This window comes from Gymnoscopelus microlampas (assembly GCF_963454915.1).
Source record: "Gymnoscopelus microlampas genome assembly, chromosome: 15".
Lineage (NCBI taxonomy): Eukaryota > Metazoa > Chordata > Actinopteri > Myctophiformes > Myctophidae > Gymnoscopelus > Gymnoscopelus microlampas.
Window position 1 is genome coordinate 705,491 of NC_139952.1, and position 18,433 is coordinate 723,923.

The 18,433-nt window shown below is 40.4% G+C and overlaps 1 protein-coding gene across 1 annotated transcript in view; it reads right to left on the bottom strand.

Annotated features, from left to right (window-relative positions):
- gatad2b (GATA zinc finger domain containing 2B) overlaps nucleotides 1–18,433 on the bottom strand; it is a 79,932-nt gene that overhangs the window by 13,481 nt on the left and 48,018 nt on the right. The window contains exons 3-8 of the mRNA XM_084080027.1: nucleotides 17,225–17,379; nucleotides 12,013–12,142; nucleotides 9,230–9,361; nucleotides 6,443–6,571; nucleotides 4,257–4,424; nucleotides 30–233 (exon numbers count right to left, since the gene is read on the bottom strand). Of these exons, the coding sequence (XP_083936153.1) occupies nucleotides 30–233; nucleotides 4,257–4,424; nucleotides 6,443–6,571; nucleotides 9,230–9,361; nucleotides 12,013–12,142; nucleotides 17,225–17,379 (918 nt within the window). The remainder of the gene's footprint in view (nucleotides 1–29; nucleotides 234–4,256; nucleotides 4,425–6,442; nucleotides 6,572–9,229; nucleotides 9,362–12,012; nucleotides 12,143–17,224; nucleotides 17,380–18,433) is intronic.

Below are 18,433 nucleotides of genomic sequence, written 5' to 3' on the forward strand. Positions count from 1 at the left end.
GTGCATAATGATTGTGACCAGGCACGTACCTGGTCAGCCATGGAGCCCTGCACGGAGGCCCCGCCCCCGGGCGTGCTGGACATGGTGGAGGGGCTGACGGCCCCCGGCCCGGACCCCAGGGGCCCCCCGGGGGCGGCCGCTGCAGCCGCCGCCTGCATCTGGGCCAGGTTCATGTACATGGCCGCCGTGGTGGAGCCGGAGCGCTGCGACGCTGACACCTGCTGGCTGGAGGCCTGCAGGTGTACAGTTTGAGAGAGGAGGCAGAGAGAGAGAGAGAGAGAGAGAGAGAGAGAGAGAGAGAGAGAGAAACGGAGAGAGAGAAACGGAGAGAGAGAGAGAGAGAGAGAGAGAGAGAGAGAGAAACGGAGAGAGAGAGAGAGTCATACGAAGCGAGAGAAACGGGGAGAGAGAGAGAGAGAGACAGTCATGCATACAAAGCGAGAGAGAGAGAAACGGAGAGAGAGAGAGAGAGAGAGTCAGTCATATAAAGCGAGAGAGAGAAACGGAGAAACAGAGAGAGAGAAAGAGTTTCAAGAATCTCAATCAATCTTGAATCAATTAGAACCTTCACTACCGATATGCAGATAAAACGTTAATATAACACATGACATGCACACATTTATTGTCCCATCATACAGAAGGTGTAAAAAGATGTTGTCGTAGATGAGCTATCATTTGCAGTTTTTAAATGTTCCACTGTGTCTCTCATTAACATCCACAGGACTGTAAAGGCATTGGTTCTCAAAGTGGGGTCCAGGGACCCCCAGGGGTCCTTGAAGGGGTTCCAGGGTGTCCCCAGCTAAATTAGTTAAAATAGCGTCACAATCATCTTAACCACTTTAACCATATTTTATACTTTGGCTGCACAGCAAAAATAGCAGATAAGACAAGCTTGTAGATCTGCTATTTTTGAAAAATGTTGTACTGTAAATCTTTGAAAAAGTAAAAAAATACAAAATAAAATAAATTGTTAAAGCAAACATTTTTAAATCTTTGCTTCTGGAGGTCCCTGGCACAACATATTTTTGAGATGTGGGGGTCCGCAGCCAAATACATATCATTTTGGGGGTCCTTGACTTGAAAACATTTGAGAAGCATTGCCGTAAGGGACTGTGTCCACATACAGGGCTTTATGAGCAGAGGAGTGCTTTGGACATCATGTCCATAGTGCTCACACAGAAACACACACACACACACACACACACACACACACACACACACACACACACACACACACACACACACACACACACACACACACACACACGGGCAGTGGTGGAAAAAGTATTATTTTACTTAATTAAAAGTATCGATACAGCAATTTAGAAATACTCTGTTACAAGTAAAAGTCCGGCATTCAAAATTTACTTGAGTAAAAGTACAAAAGTATTGGTATCAAAATGTACTTAAAGTACCAAAAGTAGAAAGTACTCATTATGCAGAATGTCCCATTTCACAAATGTATAAAATGTATTAAAATCTTTTGAAAATAGCAGATCTACAAGCTCACAATGCGTCACATGGCGACGCATTGTGAGCTTGTAGATCAGCTACTTTGGCCAAACATTATATAGGGCTGAAATGGTTAATGTATGTTTTGTAATAATGATAAAAATCTACAGAGTAACTAGTAACTAAAGTTTTCAAATAAATGTAGTGGAGTAAAAGTAAAAAAAAAAACAATATTTGTAAGAGTAAAAGTACTGAAAATTGGAAATACTCCAGTAAAGTAAAAATACCTCAAAAGTGTACTTAAGTACAGTAGTTGAGTAAATATACTTAGTTACTTTACACCACTGGTTAAAGCAAAATTAAATCTCACCACTGAAGAATTGTCCTATAGTGTGACATTTGTGAAACAGTGTGAAAGTAGCGCCGGTTCCTACACAATATGTAAAATTATGATGTTTTAGTAATATCCTTTCTGCTGTTCTACATACTGCCAACCAGGTAAACAAATCACAGCTTGAGGCTTTAACATTTGCTTTTATGAAATATCTGACCTTATCACCTGACAGGGGAGAGTTTCCCTGGTTGGACGTAGCGCGTGGAAGGAACACGTTATTCCAACCAGTTCCTTTCGCCTCCATCAGGCGCCCCGGCTGATCAGGGGGAGGCAGTATAGTGACCAGGATTACTGCATGTTTTTGTGAGGGTACCTACCCTATGGAACACGGGGAGAACATGCAAACTCCACACAGAGGAGTATGGGCACTGATGACGCGGAGGAGAGAACACGCCCCCAGCACCCCCCTTTTTTTTTCTTTGCGGAAGCACAGTGAAACCCTCTGTGATTAGCAACCATCAGGGGATCGATCATACTGGAGATAAATATTCTGTGACTACTTGAAAAGATAAGAAAATTGCTGGCAGTGGGTGAGTTTTTTAATGTATACACTCTGGCAGTTAAAGAGTTAATAAAGAGCTGGAAAGACATGGAGACTCCTTTTACTGGACAAACACTCGATAGCAATGAGTACTATCAGAATATAGAGCTATTTAACACTTATTTTAACCAAAGTAAATCACTTTCAGTCCCATATAAAACAAATTTCAAGAAATGCCTTTTTTCACCTGCGTAATATTGCAAAAGTTAGGCACATTCTGTCCCAAAATGATGCAGAAAAACTTGTCCACGCATTTGTTACTTCTAGGCTGGACTATTGCAACGCTTTACTATCAGGCTGCCCAAGTAAATCCCTAAATAGCCTGCAGCTTGTCCAGAATGCCGCTGCGCGCATACTGACAGGAACCAGAAGAAGAGATCATATCACTCCTTCATTGGCCTCTCCTCAACGGCTCCAGAAAACCCCAAAAAAGTTAGAACAGGAGGCAGAGCATTTAAGTTTCAGGCACCTCAGCTGTGGAACCTTCTCCCAGTCTCAGTCCGCAAAGCAGACACACTCTGTATATTTAAGACTAGACTAAAAACCTTTCTCTATGATAAAGCCTATAGCCGAAGTGTATAGACTCAGTCACCCTATAGTTATCCTCTCTCCCCTCCCCTGCCCACCCCTCCCCCCCCCCTTCTCCTCCTCTCTCTTCTCGTTCTCCCTTTGGTTGTGTGGGTTTGTGTCCCAATGGTACAATCGTAATTAACCCTGTACGGATTCACGCTCTAGTAAGGCCTGCCACTAATTCTACAACCGGGGACCCGCTCCCCGGAGTTTCTTTTATTTCCCACGTCGCAGGTCCATGGACTGTCAATACGGACCCCCAGCTGCGGCTCAAGACTGTGACTGCGGACCGGGCCTTTCCATGGAGCACGACCGTGGATTTCTACTACACTGCACTATACCACTATACTATATATACTGTATATTATCTTAATATTCTTATATTATACCATTATATACTACATACACATTATTGCTGTACTATATTATACTATCATATATATCACATATTACACTATTATATGTGCTACTATTGTTACTGTTACTACTCTCTCTCTCTCTCTCTCTCTCTCTCTCCTCTTTCCCCCGACACGGTCGAGGCAGAAGGCCGCCACCCTAGAGCCTAGGGCCTGCCTGACGTTTCTTCCAGTTAAGAAGGAGTTTTTCGTTGCCACTGTCGCAAAAATTGCTTGTTCAGGGTGGGATTGTCGGGTCTCTTCTCTACATGTAAAGTGTCTTGAGACAACTTGTTGTGATTTGACACTTTAATAAAATTGAATTGAATTGAATTGAATTACCCTACCTTTAAAATAACCGAAAGTAGCCTATCTACTAGCTCTCAATGCATTGAGAGCTAGTCGATAGGCTACTTTCGCTGCGCAACATGCTTCTATAGAAGACATGGTGGCTTCTATAGAATGCAAATAACTGAAATCAGTCGTGGCAACTGAGAACTTGAATCCATGCACACACTGACGCCTGCAACGTTCAGACCTACAGTATCAAGTAATGACCTTACTATACTTAACGTTTCCTATTTTCCTTACAATTTTAGGATTGAATACAATGTTTAGAAGTCACACCCCTTAACTACAACTCTGTAAATGTCATCATGGGCATCACCAGCCTGGTCTATGTTCTGAACAGAACGACTCAATGACTCCTAGTGTAGATTCTGCACAGCAAACTTGTGGTTTAACAGTGGACTACGGGCAAACCAATCAATTCCCTCCCCATCATTTTCATTTTTTCGTCGACGGAATTGTCAATATATTTAGTCATAGTTTTAGTTATTATCTTTATGTCAGTTTTTTCATCATAGTTTCAGTCGACGGAATTGACACTGCCGTAGCATTGTACCTGCTGGTAGGTGACAGCGTTGCCCATGGTACCAGAGGTGCGGGTCATGCCAGGCTTGGATGCCAGCCGCTGGCCCTGCATCTGGGCAGGGCTCTGGGCGATGATCCGTTGTGACAGCAACATGGGGGGCAGCGTGGCGTTGGGAGCCGACCGGATGACCGTGTGACCCTGTGGCACACATGGTTCAATCTTAATATTCATTATGCAGTTATGTGATAATGATAAAAACTATTGATATAGCACCGTTCAAATCAGTCGAGAAGTAGTAGTACAGTTAACACATCGGGTGCCAGCATTTTTTCATAACAACTTACCGTGGGTGCCAGCATTCTCCCCATTGACTGCGCTTTGCTGTTTAACGTTTCCGCGTGCGTTACAAGCAAATCCACGCAAAAAAAAGCATCGATTCATGTTCTGCCATGAGCCTGGCTACTGCCTGGAACCATAACATTCCCCTCGCGGGTTACAACGGGGGGGGGGGGATCGCGCATCGCGCATGACCGTTTTTCCCCACAGGAAACAGATTCGGTTATAAAGACGTTTCAAAGTTGGAAATAGACAGGAAGCGGATGGGGAAAAAAAATGTGTTTCCGGTGAGCGATCTGGCACTTACTTCGCAGGATTACAATGGGTGCTCCTAGAGCTGCTCTAGCCCCGCCCGCGCGGAGAAAAACGGAAAAATCAAAAAGACTGAAATCACGGTTCAGACCGTGTTCGGCACCCAAGCTTCGGAACCGCCACTATGTAAACACACGGTTCAGACCGTGTTTGGCACCCGATGTGTTAAAATAGCCAGTAAAAATATGAAGAATTATATAACAATACCTCTTAATATAATAGAATACAATACAATACAAATACACCACAAAAGAGGACACAATAGGTGCATCAAAATCAAAAAATGAAGGTGACATAGGAATAGAGGCACATTAGTTATCTACATTAGTTAGTCACTTAAGTCTGAGCAAATGGCAGCTTCTAAGTCGTTATTTAGATTAGTAAAGGAATCCAAAACACAAATTGTACAAATACATATTGTAATTATGATTTACAAATCACACACTTACAAATCGGACAACCTTTTGGCCTGATAAGAGACAGAGAGAGAGAGAGAGAGAGAGAGAGAGAGAGAGAGAGAGAGAGAGGGGGGGGGTGTACAGATGAACAGGCTAAGAGTGTGTGTGTGTGTGTGTGTGTGTGTGTGTGTGTGTGTGTGTGTGTGTGTGTGTGTGTGTGTGTGTGTGTGTGTGTGTGTGTGTGTGTGTGTGTGTGTGTGTGTGTGTGTGTGTGTGTGTGTGATACAGTATATCAAGTTTGGCATGTGGGCCTTTCACATTTCATTGTTGATGGGTGTGAAATGTCCCAAAGCGTGACATGTTACTTCATGCAGCTTTTCAATGTCAACTGTCCCGAAATGTTTCTGACATGGAAGACACAGTTTCTGACATCTTCTTCATGTAGATTGTGTTAGCTGAACATATTTTTACAACTTCCATCAGCATTAAAACAATCTAAATATGGTGCAGGATTCACTGTCCCACCAGGGGGCAGTATGCACTTTAACTGGCCTGGTAAAGGAACTGGGAATTGACACAGATTGGATACAGTGGTCCTCCACTTACACACACTCTGAGACAATGAAGATCAATAAAGAAAGGCTATTGATTTTGGGGGGAGGGGGACCAAAGACCAAACACACACACACACACACACACACACACACACACACACACACACACACACACACACACACACACACACACACACACACACACACACACACACACACACACACACACACACACACACACAGATTTTGGGGGAGGGGGATGTGCAGATCACAGAACAAAGAAACACACACTTGGCTAGGACGACTTTATAAATGTCATTTTTCAACAAAAAATAATATTATTTTTTCATTTCTGATCCTAAACCTAAAGCCGAAAATTGCAGATAGCTCACAACATGTCACGCTGTGACATGTTGTGACCTTGTAGATCTGTTATTTTCGGCGCGTGACCCGGATGCGCAACTACAGTAAGTATACATTAGGCATAACGTTAACCCCTAAACCCAACCTCTTAATGTCTAATCTTAATCCCTACCTGAATCTTTTACTAATTGTAAACCTAACTCCCACACACACACACACACACACACACACACACACACACACACACACACACCTGTGCAGTGCGTAGGTTCTGGGGTTCTGGGGTGTGCATTCCGGGACGGACCGGCAGTTTGCCCAGCCCACCAGAGCTGTGCATGGGAGGGGGCTGCGCCGAGGACGCCGCATTCTGGACCACCGGAACCTGACGACACAAACACAACAGCACTCCCTACTGTTAACACACTGATATGCAATTAGACCAGTGGTTCCCAAACTGTGGGTCGGGACCCCCAAATTATCATTGGGGCGATAATGGAGTAGAAGTACAATTATTTATAATTGGAAATACTCCTGTAAAGTAGAAAATACCTCAGAATTGTACTTAGTTACTTTCCACCACTGATACGGCATCATAGCCTTGTAACGACCGGACCGAAGGATGGACATATACTGTGGTGTGTTGCTGTTGAACATAGAAAATGATTGTTCAAGCCTATCCTTTCTGACTTATTCCAAGTTAAATTAACTGAATGAATACATTTGCCACGTTTCTTTTCAACCAGAGCAGAGCAGCAGCAACGCATGATATCCTATGCTCCATAGTAGAAGGGTGTTGTACCGAAAATAGCAGATCTACAAGTGCACAACGCGTCCATCCGTGAGACAATGTGAAGTTGTAGATCTGCCATTCCTGGAACAGCTGCTCTGGGTTTAGACCAATCAGAACGCACAGCTGCCTTTCACAGCCCTGTCTATTAGTTAACCCTTTACTCGCTGATTGTTTTCAAGGCTACAACACAGCATTTTAATGATAATATGCTTGTTTGTATTGGATGAAAAAAATATGATATTTCACTGGCGAATAATCAAATATTATATACTATATAAATATAGACTCATTTAAGGTTGAATAAGTTGAATGCTAAAAATCATCGCATTCATGAACGCCCTAATGTAATGCCTCAACTCACACAATTCCAAGTGCTTGTCAGGGTGGGGGGGCCCAGTTCAAATTTGATTATTTTATTTTATTTATTTGAACCACTGCATTACACCACGGAACCCCATTTGATAACTTTTGTTTTCTTCTAATCTCTGGAACCCCAATCTAATCTGTGTTAGTGTAACTCTGAGTGTACAAATGGAACCAAATGGACCCTTACGGGTAAAAACTTTTCACAATCTTACAGCAGCATCACAACACTGCTGGTGTGAATTCAGCATTAGAAGAGCACTTCACCCAATTAAAATTTTGAAAACATTTGATATTTATTTGACTGTGGGCCCCTATCTCCAAAATGTTTTGTGCCAGGGACCTCCAGAAGTAAAGATTTGAGTAAAACAATTGCACTTTAAAAAAGTATACACGATTTAAAAAAAAATAGTAAATCTACCATCTCATGTGCTATGAGCTTGTATATCTGTATTGAATCATTACATTACATTACATTACGGTCAGACGCTTTTATCCAAAGCGACTTACAATAAATGCATTCAACATACTGTAGGTAGGGAATGAAACAACTAATCACCAGAAGTATTAAGTGCATTCTCTTCTGAATCGCCAAAGTATATATATATAAGCTATTCAATAGCCAATATATACCACCAAGGAGGACCACTGCGGGAGTCCCCGGTACCTGGCGGGAAATTAAATGAAAGTGATACTGTGCCCATTAGCACCAATTTGCCAACCACCAATAATAGAGAATGATTGATAGTGGGATCAATAAGGAATCGGATCGAAAAGCAGGATCGATAACGGGATCGAAATTGGAAAACAATGTGCGATCCAGTGTCGATTCCGTCGACTACCTATGTCTACCTATATTTCGACTATGACGAAAGAAATTCGTTGACTACCTTTTTTTACTGACGAAAACTAAATTAAAACTAAATTGAAACTAAGCTGCGATGACTAAAACTTAGGGCTGGGACTTTAACTGATTAATTTAGATTAATTAATTACAGAAAATTAACGCGATTAAAAAAATTAATCGCATTTTAATCGCGCTTAGTTTATGCACCACAGAACCTTTCTCAGTTCAGTTGTACCGATCATACCAGTGCACCAACCAACAGCCAACACACCCCAGTGCACGCAATGGGACAAGAAGCTGATCAGACTGCTTTGCTTGGCCCAGTGGATGGGAAATTTAGATTTAAAAAACTCTCCGATGGAAGCGTGGATAAAAACGCGGTTGTGTGAAGAACTATTTTTTGTTGCTTAAACTTATGTATTTACTCATTGATTCACTCATATACCAAAATCTGTTTTAACTGAAAAGAAATTGCTTCTCAGGTCAAATATTGATATGCGATTAAACATGCGATTAATTTAGATTAATTAATTACAAAGCCTCTAATTAATTAGATTATTTTTTTTAATCGAGTCCCAGCCCTACTAAAACTATGACAACATATATTGACAATTTCGTCAACAAATAAAAACTAGACTAAAATGTTAGGGAGGGACTAGTGGAGAAGAGATCCAGTAGAACTAAAACATTTTATGTTTGGTTGCGCTTGGGTGTTGCGCTCTGAAAATAGCAGATCTACAAGCTCACAACGCGTCTCAATGCGACGCGTTGGGAGCTTAATAGATCGCCTATTTTCAACATGCAACCACGTGTAAAATCAGAATACATACAAAATACATTTTAATCGACTATAATCTTATGATATTTAGTCGACGAAACTAGACAAAAACTGAAACATTTCAGATGACTAAAATATGACTAAAACTAAATAGAATTTCATTCAAAAGACTATGACTAAAACAAAAAAAAAAGTGCTGTCAAAATCAACACCGGTGCCATCCCCATCCCAAGCTGTGACACCATGTGATGGAGGTTATCACCTTTTGCACGACATTCTCCTTCTGCAGCTGGCTCTGTCGGAGCTTCTTCAGCAGCACCAGGCGAGCTTCCTCCAGACGCAACTCCTCTCTGAGGGCTTTGATCACCTGCTGCCGCTCCTCGCCTGTTTTACCCTGAACACACACACATACACGTTTGTATTACTATACTTGTGAGGACATCAATGTTTTAGGACGTAGATTTTATGAATGCCATTTTGGGGCATTTTAACCATAAGCCCAAAAGTAGCAGATTTGTTCCCTTTCATCACAGCGACGAAAGGAATGGATGGAAATATAGCCATTCTATTGCAGAATTCAGAACGCGCCCTAAATGAAAACTTTCAAGGTGAAAAACACTTATTCAGACAAGTAATTTTCTGCAAATAAATGCTTTAAAAAAGCAATATTTTATGGAATTTGGGATAAACGACTTCATAGAATAAAACCAAAATGTTAATTATTATTATGAGAAATAAGAATAAGAATTCACCTTGTACGCTGCTGTTGAATTGTGCAGTTATGGAGGTTTATAGAGAGCAGGACAATGCAGAGACAAACTGAATATGGTCATTTGGTACATACATATTGACTTCTAAGTCATAACGCCAAATTTCACTGAATCGCAACCTGACCACACAGCACAGACACACACCTAGAGTAAGTATTTTTATGAAGGATTCACAGATCTTTTACAAATAGCATCTGTCCATATTTACTGTTGGTAAATATGGACAGATGGGTGCATTCATAGAATGTCAATGATAAAAAAGGATTTCAGGATCCACATAGAAACGGTGCGACTCCAATGTGGATCTCACACTTCATGTCACTTTATCTAAGACAGTGGTCATCAAACATTTTCATGTCATAAAATCTCATGATATTTAGTCAAATAAAACTAAAACAAACATTTCAGATGATTAAAATATGACTAAACCTAAATGGAATTGTATTCAAAAGACAGCTTGTAGATCGGCTATTTGAACTATTTTAAAATGTTTTTCAAAATATTAAAATCCTAGGGGGTCCTCTGCAGGGGGGCCGCATTTTTACATTAACCACTTGAACCCTCGCATCCCTATTCTGGGGGGGACATCAGCCGAAAATAGCAGATATTTTTTCGGCAAAGAGCTTGTAACCTATTTTCGGCAAAGAGGTTTGGTGTAGAGGGAAAGAAAGAGCAGACCAAGTACAGAGGCAAAGGTCAAGTTTACAAAGTACTGAGGGTTTAAGTGGTTAAATGTCTGAAAACACACATTTAACATGAATCCAATATATAGTGGGAGTCCCTGCTTCATCTCTCTCTCAGTTAAGGGGTCCTTGGCCAGAAAAACATTGAAGACCCCAGATGTTTCCCAAACAGTGGTTTAAGGGTCACGGATACATTTTTATGGGTTGCGAGTAAATATCCCCTTTTTTATTCCTACATTAAAACATATATAATATTATTTAAAAATATTTTAAAACGTTTAAAAAAATGTATCACAACTTTTCATCAATTAAAAAACAACGAATATAAAATCAAATTCCATAAATAAGTAAAACAATGTTTAAGAAGTACGGAAAATAGCAGATCTACCAGTTCACAACACGTCGCGCCGTGTTGTGAGCTTGTAGATTGGCTATTTTCACTTGTTTGGGTCCCGGGGAGACATCGCATTTCTCTTTTGGGTCTTGAGCTAAAACGTTTGGGAATCACCGTTTTAAACCACTGCTCTAATAAAACATAGCCTGGGTGCCAGCCTGCTTCGCTACGTTCGGCGGATTTTTTTTTCTCTCTGCGCTTCTCAGTCTGGAATGCCTCCTATCTCCAGGAGGCGGGACACAGCAGCCAAGGTTCGAAACCTACCGTGGCTTCTGATTGGTCTGTGGTGCGGGGCGGGACAAAACAAACGGTGTGATCGTTTTGATTCGTCATTCGTTTGAACAACATCCAATCAGCAACGACGTTGCCTAACGTAACATATGTAGTTCCAGTGTAGTTCTACAAGACGAGTCAATCGGGGGCATTCCAGACTGAGAAGCGCAGAGAGAAAAAAAAATCCGCCGAACGTAGCGAAGCAGGCTGGCACCCAGGCTAAATAAAACAGTGTTTGTGACTCATTCCAGCATTCCACCTTTGATGGATTGATTGGTGTTTTTTGTTGACAACATGTGCGTGTACATGACCATATTGTTTGTACATATCTGTCAGGATCAAACACAACAAGTTCAAGAGCGTGTTTTCCATTGTGGCGTGTTGAGATCTTCAGCCCATGTGTATCATTTATCATGGTACGTGTGTGAATTGTGTCAAACATGGCATAAATAACTGCAAATAAAGCAGCTTTAGATCATAGATCATAGCCTTGGCTACAGCTTTCTGTTAACACTTTCAATCTGGCCTTCCTATCTTTGAGCATGTAATTATAGGTGGACGTTTTTGAAAGAGCCAACATTTGCAGATCTACAAGCAGATATACAGTACAAGCTCATAAAGCATCCCATGCGACACATTGTGAGCTTGTAGATCGGCCTGTGTACATTTTCTGTTGTATGTGCCTGCAAACAAAACAAAACCAGAATCAAAACATATTTTAATATTTAATTATCTAACAATATAATAAGTACCCTTTTTTTGCGGAGTAAAAAGGACAATATTTGCCTCTGAGGTGTAGTGGAGTAGAAGTATAAAGTATTGAAGATTGGAAATACTCCAGTAAAGTAAAATAAATACCTCAAAATTGCAGTTAAGTACAGTACTTGAGTACATGTACTTTACTGTACTTCTACACTACTGGTACCTTGAACATGTCCAGATTGGCATGGTGCAGGCGGTCCTCTGGCCGCGGCGTGCTCCTGGGACTGGACGCTTCGTTGTCCGACAGAATGATGACGTCCGGGGACGGGCTGCGTCTTTCTCTCTCCGCCTCGCTGGAAGAAACAGAGATGGAACCCAGTGTTCATTTTGACAGCAGATTTTTGATTTAGTTTTAGTTCATAGCCTTTTGATTAAAGTTCCCATTTAGTTTTAGTCATAGTCTTTTGATTAAAGTTCCCATTTAGTTTAGTCATATTTTAGTCATCTGAAATGTCATTTAATGTATTTTTGGCTGGCCATGACGGCGTTGTTATGCCTGATTTAAAGTAAAGAAAATAGACGAGCTAAGCTCTCAACGTGTCGTGAGCTTGTAGATCGGATATTTTCGGAGGGTGACACCCAACCAAGCATAAAATGACTTGAATTAGTTATACTGGATCTTTGTGCCGCATTGCAAGCTTGTACATCTGCTATTTTTGAATTTGTGTTTGAATTTTTTTTTTTTTAAACACACACGCATCTTCTCATCTGGGGGGCCCTGGCACAAAACCTCTTCCGATGGGGGGTCCGTGGCCAAATACATAACATTTTGGGGGTGCTTGGCACGAAAAGGTTTGAGAACCACTGATTTAGAGGGCATTTGCAGAATCGGCCTCAGGTCTTAATGGGTTAACTAAATCTCAACATAACATGGTACACTCTCAGATCCACTGTCATGGAGGACAGGACATGTCCTGGTAGAGGAGGTGACATTGACACTGTGTCTTTAGGGACACAACTATGTGGCGTCTGTCTCTATATAGCTGCGTTTGAACTAGAGCATTACGTCCAAAACATCACGTGTGGATGATGGGAACATTTCATGCACTTCAGGGAGCTACAGCGTGCGGACATTCAGACTGCACAGTCCGAGGGCTGTCAACATTTTTGTTAACGATAAATTGCCACACAAATAATCGCGATTAACGGTTAGATTGTGTTTTTGGCATTGAACATTGGAACATTATTAATAAATAATGTATTTATGTTTGCCTTCTAGGCTTTGTAAAAAAAAAAAGACAAATAACAAAAATATACAAAGAAATTGAGTTGTGAGTGTTGTGAGCTTGTCGATCTGTTGTTTTCTGCTAACGTCTTCCCCACAATAAGGATGCTGGGGGGTTTAAGTGGTTAATGAATAAGATACCGACTAGTCCTGCTTGGGCAGCTTCACATAAGAGAGTGCGGCGTGCGATGATTTTGTCAAGATTGATGATAAAACAGTGAAATTCAAATTGTGCAACACAAAGTATGCGTATCACTCGTCGTCAACATCAGTGATGTCAAATCACATTAATGCAAGACACCCGGTCCCAACGCCTGCCCTTCACCCAAGCAAAACAGAATGGCAGACTTCACCGTGAAACCTCGACAGTGAAAAGATCACTGATTTGACAGCCAAGATGATAGCTGAAGATATTATGCCTACTATTAGCGTTGTTGAGCGTGAGCTGATGGCATTTCCAAAATACACTGTGCCCGGTCGCCATATTTGATCCGGGGCGACCGTGTATTAGGGCGAGCACTCTTCGCTGAGGTTACCAAACGCTCCGTAAGATGCAGCCTGTGAATGATCCAAGCACCACTGAAGAAGAGTACACCCAGAAATCACGTGATCACAACAAAAAAAGTCTAGGCACCTTTCATGTTAAAGGATTTATAAAAGCAATTTTTTCTCGGCTTTCTGCTGTTTTTCTGCTTGTTTTTAAAACAAGTCAAACGGCCATAGCTCACCGGACACCCCCACCAAACTTGACCTGATGGCCAAGATTCAATTTATTCATATATGTCCTGATGAAGGCCTGAACAGGCCGAAACGTTGACGAGCAATACATTCTGGAGCTTTTTGCAACTACCAGTGTGCAGACTTTATTCTTTTTCAAGATTCAATTTATCCTTTGAGCAAGCAGTCAGGCTCTATTAGCTCACTGGTAAAAATGTCAGCATTCGCGCAGGAAACCAGGTTCAAATCTGGGGTGGAAGAGGAAAGTTATGGTGCAGATTTGATAATTTTATACTTAAATAAATAGATATATTTTTTAAAATGTATGAATATTTTTCAACAAGGAAACAATTATGATTGTGAAAAAATAATTTCCATTATCATAAATAATTGCAATTAGGCAATTATGTTATAATAGTGACACACAGTCCTACTAAGTTTCACGTCTTTTCACTCCAGCAACATTTCACAGGGTATCTGCACATTTCTACAGTGACAATTTAAGTACTTTTAAGAACTTTGTTATTACCTCTGAAATGAAACAAATAAAAAAAAAAGACAGAAAAAATGGGGCGGGGGGGGTTCAAATGCGATTATTTGGGGGTCCCCCAAGTTCAAATGCGATTATTTGGGGGGTCACGGCCTGAAAAGTTTGAAAATCGCTGGGCTAGTTAACACATTGACTGCCAGAGTTAATTCCAAATTTACCCCCTTGACTGCCAGCGATTTGCGTGTTTTTTTGTTTTCTCTGTTTTCTCATTTAAATGCATTTAAGTTTATTTTTCCCATGATTTTGAACACATACGACGATCGACCAGCAGAGCGCAGCAAAATGACACCCTCGATGACTCGCTGACTCGCCCCCCCCCTCCCTCCAGGCTCAAACAGTGAAAACAACATGAACCGGATGTGAATGTCTTTGACAATCTCTGATCGGCTTGTGATACGATGTGATACACGACGACGATGCCTGATCGTCACCCGGACCAAAGAAAATAAAAGGGGAGCTTTCCCTTTGTATTTTATAGCGTGTCCAAAAAAGGGGTTTTCTCTATTCTGGACGAAAATGACCGGAGAAAAACGATGTGACCCGGAAACGATTTTTTTTTTTTACATCCGGCTTTGGGTGAGTGTGACGTAGGCGGAAAACGAAAGTGATCATGAAAAGTAAACAGACCCGCGCGATCACAGATGAAACCAATGAAAATAGCTAATATCGAGTTAACTCGATGTAGGCACGCAAGCGATGGGATCCTAATATCGAGTTAACTCGATCTAGGCAGTCAATGTGTTAATAAACCTCACTAGTATCCATCTTTCCTTCAGTAGCACAACCACGGCTGCACAATTGGTTTTAAGATTTGTCCTAATAAACAAATATAATATGTATATATATATGTATGTATCTGCCCTCAATTATCTTTCTGTTCCCACCACAATATACAGAGAAAATGGGCATATTTACAAATGGCAATTAATCATAATTAATCACAGCTAAACTGGGATTAATTATGATTTAAAAAAATGTAATCTTTTGACAGCCCTAATCACACTATAAGATTTGCAACCATTGGTGCAGCGTTGGAACACTTTCACACCAGTATATATTGCTGTGACGGAACATAATACCTTTTCACACTGACGAAAACAAAAAAAAAAGAATTAAAGACTAAGCTATGATGACTAAAACTATGAATATATATACTGACAATTTCATCAACAAATAAATATTGGACTAAAATGTTAGGGAGCGACTAGTGGAGAAGAGATTCAGTAAAACTGAGACAAGTCATTTTATGCTTGGTTGCGTGCGGGTGTCGCACTCCGAAAAATAGTAGATCTACGCGTCGCAGCAGCTAATTATAAATCAGGCATTACGACCCCATCAAGGCCAGCCAAGAACACATTTTAGTCGATTAAATCAACTGTAGATTTGGTCGACTAAAATCTTATATGTAGTCAACTAAAACTAGACTAAAACTAAAACATTTCAGATGACTAAAACTAAACAGAATTGTATTCAAAATACTATGACTAAAACTAGATCAAAATGTGTTGTGAAAATTAAACGCTGTGTCGTACTATGTCTAACAACAGACTGGAATCCAGGCAAACATATGATATGTCAAATGACAAATATGTTATGATAATCCAGTATGTCTACATGAACAAAAAGTTATTTCACTCAAAATAATAGTGATTAAACCCCTTAAACATTGAATAGTTTCAGTAGCTGACCGGGATACCTCTGCACCAAATTCCTTCACTGAAAAGAATCGATACAAGCTCATTAACGCGTCAAAGTAACCTTCTTAATAAATGATAAACACCTCATAAACTAATTTAATACATAGTCATTTAACACATGGATACAAACTGATGGATTTATGGATAAGACACAAAACATTAGACACATACATCTCTTCCCAAAGCTACATTTACACTCTGTCGTATAACGGTGTCACATACTGAAAATAGCCAAACCAAGTTCACAAAGCAACGTATCTGCGGTGCGCTGTGAGCTTGTAGGTTGGCTATTTTGGGCAAGTCAGTGTTAATTTTGACAGCAAATTTTGATTTAGTTTTAGTCATAGTCCTTTGAAAAGCAAATATTTAGTTTTAGTGATATTTTAGTCATCTGAAATGTTTTAGTTTTAGTCTATTTTTAAATCAACAAGCTCACAATGCGTCGCGCTGCAACATGTTGTGAGCTTGTAGATCTGCTATTTTCAGAGCGCAACACCCGAGCACAACCAAACATAAAATGACTTGTCTTAGTTCTATTAGTTCTTCTCCACTAGTCCCTCCCTAACATTTTAGTCTAGTTTTAATTTGTTGATGAAATTGTCAATATATTTAGTCTTAGTTTTACTTATCATAGCTTAGTTTTTATTTGGTTTTTATTTTCGTTTTCGCCAGTGAAAAAAGGTAGTCAACGAACATTTTTCGTGATAGCTTTAGTCGACAAAATTAACACTGGGGCGCGTGACACGTGAAAGTATGAATTGGGATTAAAAGTTCCCTGCTACAGCATGTGATGCCTATAACTTTTAATGTTTATCCTGTAGACCAGGGGTCTTCAAAGCTTTTCAGGCCAATTAGCTGAGAGAGAGATGAAGTAGGGACCCCCACTAGATATTGTATAAAATTGTGTTGCAGATTAAACTATTTCATAGATAGCTTCATAGACTTGTTTGACAGTACTATCATCATCAATGTTGTGGACATTAATGTTTGTTTCTTATGTTTCTTTGTTCATCTTTTCTAATATTAATATGTTGGATTCATGCTAATGAATTGAGAACGAGTGGAAGATTTTTGAAAAAAATGTGAAAGGTTTAGAACCAAATGGAAAGATTATGGAACAGCAGAGTGTGTGTGTGGTTGTTATTATGATTACTATTATTATTAGTGCTGATATCAGCGCTCTCACCATCTCCTGCCAGCACTCATGTCCACTGGTTCATCCAGGATGTTTTCTTTGCCATTCTTGCTGGGTCCGCCGTGGCCCCCATGACCCCCGTGACCCCCCAGCCTCAGGCTGCCGTTCATCTTCTCCTCATAGGCCCCCACCGCGCCCATCAGGCTCTGTGGATGATGCAAGGTCATTATAGTTAAAGGACAACTTCACCCATTTCCAACGTATCTTCATATAGTTGCTCCAAGATGGCATCGTTTTTTTCGATTAGGTCAGTGGTTGTCAAACCTTTTCATGCCGCGGACTCCCAAATTGTATGTATTTGCCCGCGGACCCCCCTCATCTCAAAAATATTTTGTGCCAGGGATCTCCAGAAGCAAAGATTTGAGTAAAAAATGTTCATTTAAAAAAATATGTACAGTAAAGATTTGCAAACATTTTCAGGGTTTTTTCCAAAATAGCAGATCTACAAGCTCACAGCGACACCACAGCCCACCAATGAGACACAGGCTGCGTCTCAGGTCTGCTCTGTCCTATCTCCTACATCCTAGCTCCTACAGGAAGTAGAATTCGGTCAGCCATTTTTCTCCTCGTGTCAAGTCTCTTATTCCTGCTCGAAGGACATCTCCAGGACTCTTCCATTGGAATCAATAGACTGCTTCCGCCCCACTTCTCTTAACCCATTAAAAAAAAAAAAAAAAAAAAATCTCAAAGGAACTAGGAGATAATGCAAAGCATTAGTGAGGACCAATTACTGTATATGAAGAGAAAGTTGAAAATGGGTGAAGTGCTCCTTCAACTAAAACTCATGAAATGACCACAAAAATCAAGTAGTTTATTATTAAAAAGGCAACGTTTTGATCCTGGACCTTCCTCAGGCACCAGATGCCTGATGAATGTCCAAGACCAAAACGTAGTTTAAAAAAAAACAAGATTCTCTGCTGAGCAAGAATACCGTCTTCTCGCTCAGTAGAGAATCTTGTTTTTAAAACGCAGGTTCTTCTGTTGACTGAAATAAAATAAAAAATTAGGCTTTTTACAGACAATAACTGAAACTGTATTGTGTTTACAAAACTGACAAAAACTCACTTGACTGAGCAAAAACAAAAAATGTAAGCCCTGTCGTCAAAAGTTGTAAAATAAATATTTTTTAAAAAATGGGAAAATAGCCATAAAACAAGTCAAAACTAAACAAAAAAACTTAGCCATTGCAAAAATATACAA